Genomic DNA, 15,619 nt, shown 5'->3' with positions numbered 1-15,619 from the left:
TCCCATTGTTGCCGCTGCCAGATTTGTTCGATTTCCGGTCGATTTACTCACCGGAAATCAACACTGTCACCACCATTGCATTCATCGACACTTCATCTTCAAAAGCCCCAAGATTCCGACTGTCAATTGTTCATCGATCATCCTCCCAAATCCTAGGGTTTTGGGTGAATAGGAAAAGTATAAACTCGGCCTGTTTAAGCTTCCGAGTCCTGGTTGAACAGGCCGGGCCGGGCCGGGTTTTAAAACAATGGTATAAAGATACATTTTTTCTTTGTTTATTTAATTAATTAGGAATATTGATTTTTTTATGTTAATTAGTAAAAATGAAAAACATTATAAATAATAGTGATGTGATATTGATAACATTATAAGTAAATATTAAGATTATTTAACTTTAAACAATTTTATAGCATTAATCCTAACTTTTTAGGCGAGGTTAACTATTTTTTCTTTTTTTTCTTTTTTAATATTTGACTTTTTGGCTAATTAAAAAATAATAAAAAATTTATAAAGTAAAATATTTAAGGATATTTTCGTCTTTTCAGTAAAATATTAACAAAAAACGTAACATAACCTAATAAAGGGTGGGAAAGTGTCATTTTGAAACTTGATGGGTGGGAAAATGTCGTTCTCTCTTTTAGAAAGGCTCAAATTTAAGGCTAGCCTCCCAATTCTCCTGGACAACCATTATTTCACAGTTGGTCCATAGTTGTGTCTTGTCTGTTCTTTTAATTGTCTATCTTGGTGAATTTCCTTTACAGAAGATTACCACTGTTACATTGGAAAATAGTAAACATGTATTCTTCATTAGTTAATGGGGCAACAGCTGCGTCACTTTAAATCACTAAAAATTCAGATCGCCAAACTTTCTCCAGACAAGTGTATTGGTGACGGATTCGTTAACAGATTCCATTAATATTGTGAGACTCATGAGAGACGTGGAACTAGTTGGATTGATCAACGACATTAGCAAAACAGAGAAGGCTAAGTACCGAATGCAGAATCAGTTAGTTTCCCAACCCATTAAACAGAGAAGGGACGTTAAAACTCGCATCTTTTCAACAAGCACAACCTGGTAGCTATTTTCTTTCTTGGGACCTTACAGGGAATATGAAGTGCTTTGGACCATCCCTCCAAAGTTGGACCAAGCAGAATTCCGTGAAACATAAGCAATAGTGAAAAAATATACATACACAACTGAATATTCATCTCCAATGAATTAACAGTACTAGCATATCATGCAAAATTTCAACAACACAAACAATAATGTTACCATTTCGGATAACTAAAATTAAGATTTAACATGGAGCTCAAGCACGTTCTCTATGACATTACAAAAGTAGAATGTTCACCAAAAAAGTAACTTTTCACAAATAAAGTGAGAAACACCTATCTGATCGAATTTTGGACCACAGAATTATAATGCTCACCAAGACCAAATGCATGCTTATGATATGACAGCATAATACTTGCACTAGACAAATCCGACCCACCATCAGATTTGTACTCCTTCCCCATTTCCACATCAGGGAACGATCCTGAAAATATCCTGATATGCTTTCTCAGACAGTGAGTTAAGGCTCTGAGCTCTAGCTCCCCTCCCCATGCAGCTGTTGACTCAACTTCTTTACAGTAATTCTCAAATCTCTCCCCTGGTGAATTATCAGAATCTTCATCCAACATATTTTCCGACAGGTAGAACGGTAAGAAATCAGATGCATGGTCCATCATATAAGCAGCTACCATTTCCCGAAGTACTTGGTAAGTGTAAGGAGAAGAACCTCCTGAAAGATGGGCCAGCTGATCCTCAACAGCTCGATAGAGACAGTGTCCATCTGGCTTAATTTCATTAACAGTCAATCCAAGGGGTTCAAGCTTTTTTTCCAATTTCTTGTCTTCAATCATTCGGTCACTTACAATGTTACTCTGCTCTTCTTGAATTCTTTGTTCTCTAGCTGCTTCTTGCTGAGCTCTTTTCTCTCTCCTTTTAGCACCCTTGCTGGGCTTAGAATGGTCAGGTTGGTTGGTGACAGAAACTCCAGCAATGGCCTTCACCAAATTGTCAAGATTGGTTTTCTCATTTTCATTACTACTGCTATAACCTAATGAAGCAAGTTCTTTAGCATGCTTCTCTTTAAGCTTTGCAGAGAGTTGAGATATCTCCTCTTCCACCTGCTTCTTCTTAGCTTTCTGTTCAGCCTTGCTACCCCTGGCTGCTGCTTTCTTCAGTTCAGTTTCCTTGTTCTGAAGCTGTGATATCTCTTTCCTGTACTCAAAAGGAAGAAATAAGGGTATTAGGACTAACCTGCAAATCTAAGAAATAGCTCAGAAAAAGAAACCAAAAAGTTTGAAGGCACGAACATCAACTATGGTCAATAACAGAACTCTAGAATGCTAAACAAGATTAATTAACTGGTTTAAATTCATTGGAACAGCATCTCCATATATAAAGAGAGAATTTACAATGTAGACAATAAATGATAATATTACCTGTGCCTAGAAAGCATTTCATCACGAGTTTCTTGCTCCTTTTGAGATGCTTTGACAGACTTTGCTTCAGATGGTGCATCCTTTATTTCTTGATTGTCTGCCATTTGGGCCCCTAAAACTAAGGTAGAAAAGAATGCAAAGAGCATTATCAAAACCTTCTGAAAGTATCTACAAAAATTAAATATATAATGCCTGCTGTGAAGGATTGGGAAGAATTGATATAAATTAAAAGGTTAAAAAAATAAAATAAAAAAGACATCCCACCAAGTGCTCAATGAACCAGATCTATCTCACACCAACCAATCACCAGAAAATTTATATTGCAAACACAAATGTGGGTAGACCAAACATATTTCTTTGTTGCACAAAAAGCAGCATTGAGAACATCAACTTCTTATCATCAAGCACCAAAAATAACATAAAAAGAAATGTACTCTGGAATGCATTTTGGATACATCACAACATAAAAAATTTAATAAATTTTCGTGATTTGAATAAATTGACAAATTTTACAGGACATATCTCTTAGAATTGTGATGCATTGTGTTGGTAACTGCCACAATGGCTAATAATTATCATTCTTTCATCAATTTGATAAGGCAAACATAATGAAAACAAAAATGATGAGTTCCTTTCCATACAAAGAGATGAAGACCTTAATCAATAACCCACTCTGTTATTTTCAGGAAAAGATTTAAATACAAAAATTACATAAGAACCAATCACAAACTATGCATAATCTCACAAAGAAAAATAATGGAAGACTAAACAAGAGATTATAGCATTTATATCCTAAGACTAAAGTAAACAAAAATTAAACCACAAGTAGGAAACGTTCATCAGTCTCGCAATCAATTATCAAACAAAAAGTGGCTAATAGTTCGCCTCAACTTTATTCATGCAACATAAACTAAAGATAATTTATAATTAAGAAGTCCAAATTCATCCGGGCTAAATATACTCAGACAAGCAAATAATAAAATGTAAAGTACAATAAACAGAATACATGAACAATTTTTCTTTATCAGCAATATATTCGTTGCATTTCTTTCATTATCATTTGCATAAAACTCATAAATAACATGATAACATTAAAAAAAAACGCGTACAAAAAATGATATCTTTATATCAGAAATTGTATATAACTGAGAGATTCGAAGAGAACTCACAAAGCAAAGATACAGGGGAAAGAGATGGAATCCCTAAGAGTACGAGATATTTTGAGTTAGGGTTTTTACGCGTAAAACCTAATAGATCTCCGATGAGCTTTGTCAGCACCCAGCAGACTCTCACACTATTCTTTTCCTTTGTGTTTTTTTTCTTCAATTCTTTGCTATATGCCCGAAGATATTACCAGGAAAGTAGAAAATAAAAATAAATAAAAAAAGCTAAAATTTCTTAGCGCTGTGAAGTGTGAAAGGGTGATGTGAACCATGTGATAGCCTATATCATTCTTGGGCTTAGCTATTCTTTTTGGATGGGTCCAAACGTTAATTATCCAGAATTTATTATTGGCCCAAATGGCCCACAAAAAGATAGCAACCAAGACCAGTATCTCTATTTTTTTTTTTTTTAAATAAATCTCTCAAATTTGACTGAATAATACTAAACTCATCTAAAAATAATGTGATTAAAAGAGTTAAAACTAAGAAAAAAAAAAAAAATTTCAAGGATAGAGAAGGAATTCGCATCTACAACGGTACCCATATAGGGTTGTGTAAATATATAGTTAAATAATTTTTATTTTTTAAATAATGAAGAGAGTATTTATCTCTCAAATTGACAAAGAAAATGATTATTTTTCTGTAAAATTAAAGTAAAATAGGTGATTGAAATGATTAACAATGACATTAATTGAATTATAGACTTTGAGAGATATTTTCACCAATTAGGCTTAGCCTATAAACAGTATATCAGTGTTGTGATTCATATTCTACCTCTTTTTTTTTTTAAACAGGGTATTTAGACTAGTTTGTGTGCACTCCAGTTAATCTCAGAAGTCCATTGAATACTCTATATGATATTTCAGTGCAATGATTCATATTCTACTAATTTTTTTTCTTTGGTAAACAGGGTGTTTGGACTAATATGTGCATACCTTAACTAATCTCAAAAGTCCATTAAAATGAAGAATCAGAGTAAAAGTAATAATACTGGTCGACATCAACATGCATGTGGCGCTCATTACTTTGATACAAGATTCTTTTCTTGCACATGTTGATCAAGCAGAAGATGAATGTAATTGTAAGTAGGTCGAATCTGTTGTGTTGGAAGCTGCATTTTTTGTTTTAATTTGTTCTTTTTCTTTTGTGTAGTTCAAGTACTGCCCTTTCCCATCTTTCCAAGGCCATCTTAAACACCCTAAAGATTAAAACTTATCACATTCATATTCCACTGGTCCCCGGGGATTTGATTAATGTATGTGTTGTTTTAGAGATTTACTAAATTACGCTTTGTTTCAGAAGAAAACGGTTTTTTATTCTTGAAGATTGAGGCTGGCTTAGAATGAATACCAGATTACTACTGCCTACTGGCCCCACATTTCTTTTCAGGTGTTTGACATTCCAAATTTTTAAGATCAAAAGTATTCGTCATTTTGGATGGTTATGGTCTAATATCAACAAAAAGAGTATTATTCGTCCTGTTTCTGTTGCCATAATTTTATTATAATACGCGATGCTACCAACCATAGCCAATCAACAAAAAGAGTATTTTATTATAATACACGATGCTACCAACCATAGCCGAAAGGGATTTATGCTAATTAATAATTTATAAAGTACTGTTTTTGTATTCCAGCGTTGCTCAGAGCCTCAGACTAGTTGTACGGACATTCTCGAGAAGATTTAGATTATGGTTATAGTTGATAGAAGCGATGCAAGTGGGTTTACAGCACAAAGGGTCACAATCAAGCAAATCATAGGGAAGCATTTTTCTTATCCAAACAAATATCTGGAAGAACTTCTTCTTTTTATCCTATCTATTGTTTTTATATTATTTTTGGATTAAACAATGTAATCCACCACTCTCACCAACAGTTATAAATAAGGCTTGTTGAAATCTCGAAGTCCACCATAGCCATACAGAGTTTTCCTACACTAATCTTGCTCACCTGCTTCCTCTACATACAAGCTTTTTTCTTCTTCAGTTTTTCACAAATTTGACTTCCTTTTGCTGCTGTCTTCTGGCTTTTTATTAAACCTGAGCTGCATTGCTGAGCAAAATCTTTGCTAAATCATACAAAGATTATCAACCAACATGGACACTGTAAGAGATTTAGCATCAAAGAAGGCTGCTGTGATTTTCACAAGGAGCTCATGTTGCATGTGCCATAGCATCAAGACACTGTTTTATGAACTTGGTGCAAGCCCTGCTATTCATGAGCTTGACCATGATGCAAATGGGAGAGAAATTGAGCGGGCTCTAAGGGCCCAAGGATATGGGTCAGTCCCCGCTGTGTTTATTGGAGGAAGATATGTAGGTTCAGCTAAAGATGTCATTTCCCTTCACGTTGATGGATCTCTGAAGCAGATGCTCATCGATGCAAAAGCCATCTGGTTCTAGCTACCTTCTTACTACAATAACACAGTCCTTGTACTACGTTTGTACTACGTTTGTAGTAATATGAATATAGTTTCAATACCATGTCGAAAGCAATGTTATATTATGAACTTTTGACAACATTGTATGGCAGAATATCATATTACTCAGTGAAATAGCTAAAGAGTTTTGTAATTACGCACAGATTTTGATTTTCATAATTGCTTTCATTCCAATGCATAAAGAAGACACATCACAAAACATATAAGCATCATTTTTATCTCTCTTAAACTATCTAGGATTCTTTCATATCAGAATTCAAGATAAGCAAGCCATCATCAACCTGAAATCTCAAATCAAACTTGCATGATCAGACAAATTCCTATTTGAGAATATTTAATGAAATGATTCCTATGCAAGCTACACTATGATAGAATAAAATTTACCAAAATGCATCCATATATATTTTAAATAAAAAAAAAAATAGTAATCAGAAATGTTCTCATGGATAACTTTTCTCACATATGAAAGTAATTAATCCCCTGTATCATGAAGTGACAATTGCATTATCAGAGGAGAGGAAGTGTCTCAGTGTCACCATCAAGGTGATAATAGAAGTTCCAGATGATTGTATTTTCTTTTATGGCTTTAATTATAAGAACGCCAATTTGATGATTTGTTTACTTTCGGAGTTTGTCTTCTGAAAGATACCTTCTCACCAGGTAATTAACCGAGAGACATCTGCATAATCACTTTCCTAAGTGAGGGACAAAAAGGAGATGCGAAAATTTTCTGTCTCTCTAGTATTCCTCCATTTCCCAAAGCCAAAAACTTTTCCCATATAAATTTCCTGGATTTAGGTAGTTACTGACTATGTGCTTATCCGTATAGAATATGCTTGCGCATATTTAGCTATATCTCGGTGGATATTAACGAATTTATGAAATAGTTGAATAATAATGGCTGAGTGCGTGTGCAGAGCTACATATCTCAAAGAATTAATTATGGTTCTATGCAGTTGCCGATGACTAGTGATTGGGCTCGGCCCTGAAAAGAGATTTCTTTGATGAAGGAAGAGTTGCATATGTACTTGTATTGCACACTCTATATTCGTCCATACATATGAAAGCAATATTTACAGAAGAGCATAGTAACTTTTCACAAATAAAGTGAGAAACACCTATCTGATCGAATTTTGGACCACAGAATTATAATGCTCACCAAGACCAAATGCATGTTATGATATGACAGCATAATACTTGCACTAGACAAATCCACCACCATCAGATTTGTATCTTCCCATTTCCACATCAGGGAAGGATCCTGAAAATATCCTGATATGCTTTCTCAGACAGTGAGTTAAGGCTCTAGCTCGCTCCCCTCCCATGCAGCTGGATCAACTCTTTACAGTAATTCTCAAATCTCTCCCCTGGTGAATTATCAGAATTTATCCAACATATTTTCCGACAGGTAAACGGTAAGAAATCAGATGCATGGTCCATCATATAAGCAGTACCATTTCCAGAGTACTTGGTAAGTGTAAGGAGAAGAACCTCCTGAAAGATGGGCCAGCTGATCCTCACAGCGATAGAGACAGTGTCCATCGGCTTAATTTCATTAACAGTCAATCCAAGGGGTTCAAGCTTTTTTTCCAATCTTGTCTTCAATCATTCGGTCACTTACAATGTTACTCTGTCTTCTGAATTCTTTGTTCTCTAGTGTTCTTGCTGAGCTCTTTTCTCTTCCTTTTAGCACCCTTGCTGGGCTTAGAATGGTCAGGTTGGTTGGGTGACAGAAACTCCAGCAATGGCCTCACCAAATGTCAAGATTGGTTTTCTCATTTTCATTACTACTGCTATAACCTAATGAAGCAAGTTCTTTTAGCATGCTTCTCTTTAAGCTTCGCAGAGAGTTGAGATATCTCTCTTCCACCTGCTTCTTCTTAGCTTTCTGTTCGCCTTGCTAACCTGGCTGCTGCTTTCTAGTTCAGTTTCCTTGTTCTGAAGCTGTGATATCTCTTTCCTGGTACTCAAAGGAGAAATAAGGGTATTAGGACACCTGCAAATCTAGAAAGAAATAGCTCAGAAAAAAACAAAAGTTTGGGGCCACTAAAAAATAAGTAGAAAAGAATGCAAAGAGCATTATAAAAACCTTCTGAAAGTATCTACAAAAATTAAATATATAATGCCTGCTGTGAGGATTGGAAGAATTGAATAAATTAAAAGATAAAAAAATAAAATAAAAAGGACATCCCACCAAGTGCTCAATGGACCAGATCTATCTACACCAACCAATCACCAGAAAATTTATATTGCAAACACAAATGTGGGTAGACCAAACATATTTCTTTGTTGCACAAAAAGCAGCTTGGAACATAACTTCTTATCATCAAGCACCAAAAAAAACATAAAAGAAAGTACTCTGGAATGCATTTGGCACAAAACATAAAAAATGTAATAAATTTTCGTGATTTGAATAAATTGACAAATTTTACAGGACATATCTCTTAGAATGTGATGCATTGTGTTAGTAACTGCCATAATGGTAATAAGTATCTTCTTTCATCAATTTGATAGGCAAACATAATGAAAACAAAAATGATGAGTTCTTTCCATACAAAGAGATGAAGACCTTAATCATAACCCACTGTTATTTTCAGGAAAAGATTTAAATACAAAAATTACATAAGAACCAATCACAAACTATGCATAATCTCACAAAGAAAAATAAGGAAGACTAAACAAGAGATTATAGCATTTTAAATACTAAACAAACAAAAATTAAACCACAAGTAGGAAACGTTCATCAGTCTCGCAATCAATTATCAAACAAAAAGTGGCTAATAGTTCGCCTCAACTTTATTCATGCAACATAAACTAAAGATAATTATAATAAGAAGTCCAAATTCACCGGGCTAAATATACTCGACAAAGCAAATAATAAAATGTAAAGTACAATAAAACGAATACATGAACAATTTTTCTTTATCAGCAAATATTCGTTGCATTTCTTCATTATCATTTGCATAAAACTCATAAATAACATGATAACATTAAAAAAAAAGCGTACCAAAAATGATATCTTTATATCAGAAATTGTATATAACTGAGAGATTCGAAGAGAACTCACAAAGCAAAGATACAGGGGAAAGAGATGGAATCCCTAAGAGTAGAAGATATTTGAGTTAGGGTTTTTACGCGTAAACTAATAGATCTCCGATGGCTTTGTCAGCACCAGCAGACCTCACATATCTTTCTCTTTGTGTTTTTTTTCTTATTCTTTGCTTATGCCCGAAGATATTACGGAAAGAGAAAATAAAAAATAAATAAAAAAAGCTAAAATTTCTTAGCGTGTGAAGTGTGAAAGGTGATGTGAACATGTGATGCCTATATATTCTTGGGCTTGCCATTCTTTTGGATGGGTCCAAACGTTAATATCCAGAATTTATTATTGGCCCAAAGGCCCACAAAAAGATAGCAACCAAGACCGTATCTTATTTTTTTTTTTTTTAAATAAATCTCCAAATTTGACTGAATAATACTAAACTCATCTAAAAATAATGTGATTAAAAGAGTTAAAACTAAGAAAAAAAAAAAAAATTTCAAGGATAGAGAAGGAATTCGCATCTACAACGTTACCCATATAGGGTTGTGTAAATATATAGTTAAAAATTTTTATTTTTAAATAATGAGAGAGTATTTACCTCTCAAATTGACAAAGAAAGGATTATTTTCTTAAAATTAAAGTAAAATAGGTGATTGAATGATTAACATGACATTAATTGAATTATAGACTTTGAGAGATATTTTCACCAATTAGCTTAGCCTATACACGTATATCGTGTTGTGATTCATATTTACCTCTTTTTTTTTTTGAACAGGGTATTAGCTAGTTGTGTGCACTCCAGTTAATTCAGAGTCCATGAACTCTATATGATATTTCAGTGCAATGATTATATTCTACTAATTTTTTTTCTTTGGTAAACAGGGTGTTTGGACTAATATGTGCTACCTTAACTAATCTCAAAAGTCCATTAAATGAAGAATCAGAGTAAGAGTAATAAATGGTCGACATCAACATGCATGGGCGCTCATTACTTTGATCCGGAGACACCCCAGATGCAACCCCAATCATCCCTTGAGCCCATATCCATTAAAATCTACCCAAGATCTGGCCGAAATAGGTTCGATTTTGGCCAGATCTCACCGACGCCCGCGTCGGCATTACAGGCCAGATCTCATCCACGCCGACGTCGACAACCCTCCCCATCACCCAAGAATTACTCCCCTCTTCCTCCCGACCAAAACCCCCCTCACCCCACCCCCGTTAGCCTCGCCAATCGCCGGAAAAATCCCATTGTTGTCGCTGCCAGATTTGTTCGATTTCCGGTCGATTTACTCACCGAAAATCAACGCCGTCACCACCATTGCATTCACCGGCACTTCATCTCCAAAAGCCCTAAGATTTCGGCCGTCAATTGTTCACCGATCATCCTCCCAAATCCTGGGGTTTTAGGTGAATAGGAAAAGTATAAACTCGGCCTATTGAAGCTTTCGAGTCCCGGTTCAACTGGCCGGGCTGGGTTTTAAAACAATGGTATAAAGATACATTTTTTCTTTGTTTATTTAATTAATTAGGAATATTGAATTTTTTATGTTAATTAGTAAAAATGAAAGACATTATAAATAATAGTGATGTGATATTGATGACATTATAAATAAATATTAAGATTATTTAACTTTAAACATTTTTATAGCATTAATCCTAATTTTTTATGTGAGATTAACTATTTTTTCTTTTTTGAATTTTTAATATTTGACTTTTTGGCTAATTAAAAAATAATAAAAAATTTATGAAGTAAAATATTTAAGGGTATTTTTGTCTTTTCAGTAAAATATTAATGGAAAACGTAACAGAACCTAATGAAGGGTGGGAAAGTGTCATTTTGAAACTTGATGGGTGGGAAAGTGTCGTTTTGTCAAACCTTGGGTGGCAAAATGTTGTTCTCCCTTTTAGCAAGGCTCAAATTAAATGCTAGCCTCCCAATTCTCCTGGACAACCTTTATTTCACAGTTGGTCCATAGTTGTGTTCTTTTAATTGTCTATCTTGATGAATTTCCTTTACAGAAGATTACCACTGTTATATTGGAAAATAGTAAACATGTATTCTTCATTAGTTAATGGGGCAACAGCTGCGTCACTTTAATCACTAAAAATTCAGATCGCCAAACTTTCTCCAGACAAGTGTATTGGTGACGGATTCGTTAACAGATTCCATTAATATTGTGAGACTCAGAGAGACGTGGAACTAGTTGGATTGATCAACGACATTAGCAAAACAGAGAGGGCTAAGTACCGAATGCAGAATCAGTTAGTTTCCCAACCCATTAAACAGAGAGGGGACGTTAAAACTCGCATCTTTTGAACAAGCACAACCTGGTAGCTATTTTCTTTCTTGGGACCTTACAGGGAATATGAAGTACTTTGGACCATCCCTCCAAAGTTGGACCAAGCAGAATTCCGTGAAACATAAGCAATATTAAAAAAATATACATACACAACTGAATATTCATCTCCAATGAATTAACAGTACTAGCATATCATGCAAAATTTCAACAACACAAACAATAATGTTACCATTTCGGATAACTAAAATTAAGATTTAACATGGAGCTCAAGCACGTTCTCTATGACATTACAAAAGTAGAATGTTCCCAACAAAGTAACTTTTCACAATAAGTGAGAAACACCTATCTGATCGAATTTTGGACCACAGAATTATATGCTCACCAAGACCAAATGCATGCTATGATATGACAGCATAATACTTGCACTAGACAAATCCACCCACCATCAGATTTGTACTCCTTCCCCATTTCCACATCAGGGAACGATCCTGAAAATCCTGATTGCTTTCTCAGACAGTGAGTTAAGGCTCTGAGCTCTAGCTCCCCCCCCATGCAGCGTTGACTCAACTTCTTTACAGTAATTTCTCAAATCTCTCCCTGGTGAATTATCAGAATCTTCATCCAACATATTTTCCGACAGGTAGAACGGCAAGAAATCAGATGCATGGGTCCATCATAAGCAGCTACCATTTCCCGAAGTACTTGGTAAGTGTAAGGAGAAGAACCTCCTGAAAGATGGGCCAGCTGATCCTCAACAGCTCGATAGAGACAGTGTCCTCTGGCTAATTTCATTAACAGTCAATCCAAGGTTCAAGCTTTTTTTCCAATTTCGTCTTCAATCATTCGGTCACTTACAATGTTACTCTGCTCTTCTTAGATATTCTTTGTTCTCTAGCTGCTTCTTGCTGAGCTCTTTTCTCTCTCCTTTTAGCACCCTTGCTGGGCTTAGAAGGTTCAGGTGGTTGGTACAGAAACTCCAGCAATGGCCTTCACCAAATTGTCAAGATTGGTTTTCTCATTTCATTACTACTGCTATAACCTAATGAAGCAAGTTCTTTGCATGCTTCTCTTTAAGCTTTGCAGAGAGTTGAGATCTCTCTCTTCCACCTGCTTCTTCTTAGCTTTCTTGTCAGCCTTGCTACCCCTGGCTGCTGCTTTCTTCAGTTCAGTTTCCTTGTTCTGAAGCTGTGATATCTCTTTCCTGTACTCAAAGGAAGAAATAGGGTATTAGGACTAACCTGCAAACTAAGAAATAGCTCAGAAAAAGAAACCAAAAGTTTGAAGGCACGAACATCAACTATGGTCAATACAGAACTCTAGAATGCTAAACAAGATTAATTACTGGTTTAAATTCATTGAACAGCATCTCCATATATAGAAGAATTTACAATGTAGACAATAAATGATATATACCTGTGCCTAGAAAGCATTTCATCACGAGTTTCTTGCTCCTTTTGAGATGCTTTGACAGACTTTGCTTCAGATGGTGCACCTTTATTCTTGATTGTCTGCCATTTGGGCCCCTAAAACTAAGGTGAAAAGAATGCAAAGAGCATTATCAAAACCTTCTGAAAGTATCTACAAAAATTAAATATATATGCCTGCTGTGAAGGATTGGGAAAATTGATAAAATTAAAAGTTAAAATAAAATAAAAAAGACATCCCACCAAGTGCTCAATGAACAGATCTATCTCACACCAACCAATCACCAGAATTTTATATTGCAAACACAAATGTGGGTAGACCAAACATATTCTTTGTTGCACAAAAAGCAGCATTGAGATCAACTTCTTATCATCAAGCACCAAAAATACATAAAAAGAAATGTACTCTGGAATGCATTTTGGATACATCCAACATAAAAAATTTAATAAATTTTCGTGATTTGAATAAATTGACAAATTTACAGGACATCTCTTAGAATTGTGATGCATGTGTTGGTAACTGCCACAATGGCTAATAATTATCATTCTTCATCAATTGATAAGGCAAACATAATGAAAACAAAAATGATGGTTCCTTTCCATACAAAGATGAAGACCTTAATCAATACCCCACTCTGTTTTTTTCAGAAAAGATTTAAATACAAAAATTACATGAACCAATCACAAACTATGCATAATCTCACAAGAAAAATAATGGAAGACTAAACAAGAGATATAGCATTTATTCCTAAGACTAAAGTAAACAAAAATTAAACCACAAGTAGGAACGTTCATCAGTCTCGCAATCAATTCAAACAAACAAAAGTGGCTAATAGTTCGCCTCAACTTCATTCATGCAACATAAACTAAAGATAATTTGAATTAAGAAGTCCAAATTCATCCGGGCTAAATTACTCAGACAGCAATAATAAAATTAAAGTACAATAAACAGAATACATGAACAATTTTTCTTTATCACAATTATTCGTTGCATTTCTTTCATTATCATTGGCATAAAACTCATAATAACATGATACATAAAAAAGGCGTACAAAAAATGATGTCTTTATATCAGAAATTGTATATAACTGAGAGATTCGGAGAACTCACAAGCAAGATACAGGGGAAAGAGATGGAATCCCTAAGAGTACGAGATATTTGAGTTAGGGTTTTTACGCGTAAACCTAATAGATCCCGATGACTTTGTCGCGCCAGCAGACTGTCACAATATTCTTTTCCTTTTGTGTTTTTTTTTCTTTTATTCTTTGCTATATGCCCGAAGATATTACCGGGAAAGTAGAAAATAAAAATAAATAAAAAAAAAAGCTAAAATTTCTAAGCCTGTGAAGTGTGAAGGGGTGATGTGACATGTGATACCTATATCATCTTGGGCTTAGCTACTCTTTTTGGAGTGTCCAAACGTTAATTATCCAGAATTTATTATTGGCCCAAACGGCCCACAATAAAATAGCAACCAAGACCTGTATCTATTTTTTTTTAAATAAATCTCTCAAATTTAACTGAATAATACTAACTCATCTAAATATGTGATTAAAAGAGAAAACTAAGAAAAAAAAATAATTTCAAGGAGAGAAGGAATTCGCATCTACAACGTTACCATATAGGGTTGTGTAAATATATAGTTAAATAATTTTGATTTTTTAATATGAAGGGAGATTTACCTCTCAAATTGACAAAGAAAAGGATTATTTTCTATAAATAAAGTAAAATAGGTGTTGAAATGATTAACAATCATTAATTGAATTATAGACTTTGAGAATATTTCACCAATTAGCTTAGCCTATAAACAGTATATCATGTGTAGTGATTCATATTCTACTTTTTTTTTTTTTTTTTTGAACAGGTATTTAGGCTAGTTTGTACGCATCCCAGTTAATCTCAGAGTTCATTGAGCACTCTATATGATATTTCTGCAGTGATTCATATTCTACCATTTTTTTTTTCTTTGTAAACGGGGTGTTTGGACTAGTTTACGCGTATCTCAAACTAATCTCAGAAGTCCTTAAACACCCTACAAAAATGAAGAATCGAGTAAGAGCAATAATACTGGTCGACATCAACATGCATGTGGCGCTCATTACTTTGATACAAGATTCTTTTCTTGCACATGTTTCAAGCAGAAGAAATGTAATGTAAGTAGGTCGAATCTGTTGTGTTGGAAGCTGCATTTTTTGTTTTAATTTGTCTTTTTCTTTTGTGTAGTTCAAGTACTGCCCTTTCCCATCTTTCCAGCCATCTTAAACACCCTATAGTTTAAAACTTATCACATTCATATTCCACTGGTCCCCGGGGATTTGATTAAGTATGTGTTGTTTTAAGATTTACTTGCGTCAGTAACAGGGAAGAATTAGATGGCGATTTTGTTCGTCCTATGAGTGGATTTTAATGCGCCATGTATTTGATGCGGGGACCAAATTAGAAAGTGGATGAATTGGATAACTCTATCTTCCTCTCCACATCACCATACCAGTCCCAGATGATGAAGATGAACTACCAAATGATGACATGAAACCAAAACCAAAAATAAATAAAAAACAGGTTTCAACTACCAACTATAGAAACTCCATCATCGTCCTGCAATTAACAAACACCAAATTTTCTTATCATTATGTTGTCAAGTCAACGCCTATACTAAATACGCTTGTTTCAGAAGAAAACGTTTTTTATTCTTGAAGATTGAGGCTGGCTTAGAATGAATACCAGATTACTACTGCCACTGGCCCCCATTTCTTTTCA

General features: G+C 34.5%; 2 protein-coding genes and 2 pseudogenes across 2 annotated transcripts; 1 reads left to right on the top strand and 3 right to left on the bottom strand.

Annotated features, from left to right (window-relative positions):
• Positions 1–1,176: 1,176 nt before the first annotated feature.
• LOC116116682 (OVARIAN TUMOR DOMAIN-containing deubiquitinating enzyme 5-like) lies at positions 1,177–3,830 on the bottom strand. The gene is made up of 3 exons (XM_031402731.1): positions 3,660–3,830; positions 2,491–2,608; positions 1,177–2,266 (listed from the first exon to the last, which is right to left on the bottom strand). The coding sequence occupies exons 2-3, from the start codon at positions 2,592–2,594 to the stop codon at positions 1,390–1,392; spliced, it is 981 nt and encodes a 326-aa protein (XP_031258591.1). The 5' UTR covers positions 2,595–2,608; positions 3,660–3,830; the 3' UTR covers positions 1,177–1,389.
• LOC116116429 lies at positions 1,177–9,037 on the bottom strand (annotated as a pseudogene).
• LOC116116691 (glutaredoxin-C11-like) lies at positions 5,438–6,225 on the top strand. Its single transcript, XM_031402739.1, has one exon. The coding sequence runs from the start codon at positions 5,749–5,751 to the stop codon at positions 6,052–6,054; it is 306 nt and encodes a 101-aa protein (XP_031258599.1). The 5' UTR covers positions 5,438–5,748; the 3' UTR covers positions 6,055–6,225.
• Positions 9,038–11,780: 2,743 nt separating the features above from the next.
• On the bottom strand, positions 11,781–15,610 carry LOC116116417 (annotated as a pseudogene).
• Between the last annotated feature and the right edge of the window lie 9 nt (positions 15,611–15,619).

This window comes from Pistacia vera, unplaced genomic scaffold (genome assembly GCF_008641045.1).
Source record: "Pistacia vera cultivar Batoury unplaced genomic scaffold, PisVer_v2 Contig123, whole genome shotgun sequence".
NCBI lineage: Eukaryota > Viridiplantae > Streptophyta > Magnoliopsida > Sapindales > Anacardiaceae > Pistacia > Pistacia vera.
The sequence above is the reverse complement of the archived record's forward strand: the minus strand, read 5'-3'. Positions and strand labels throughout refer to the sequence as shown.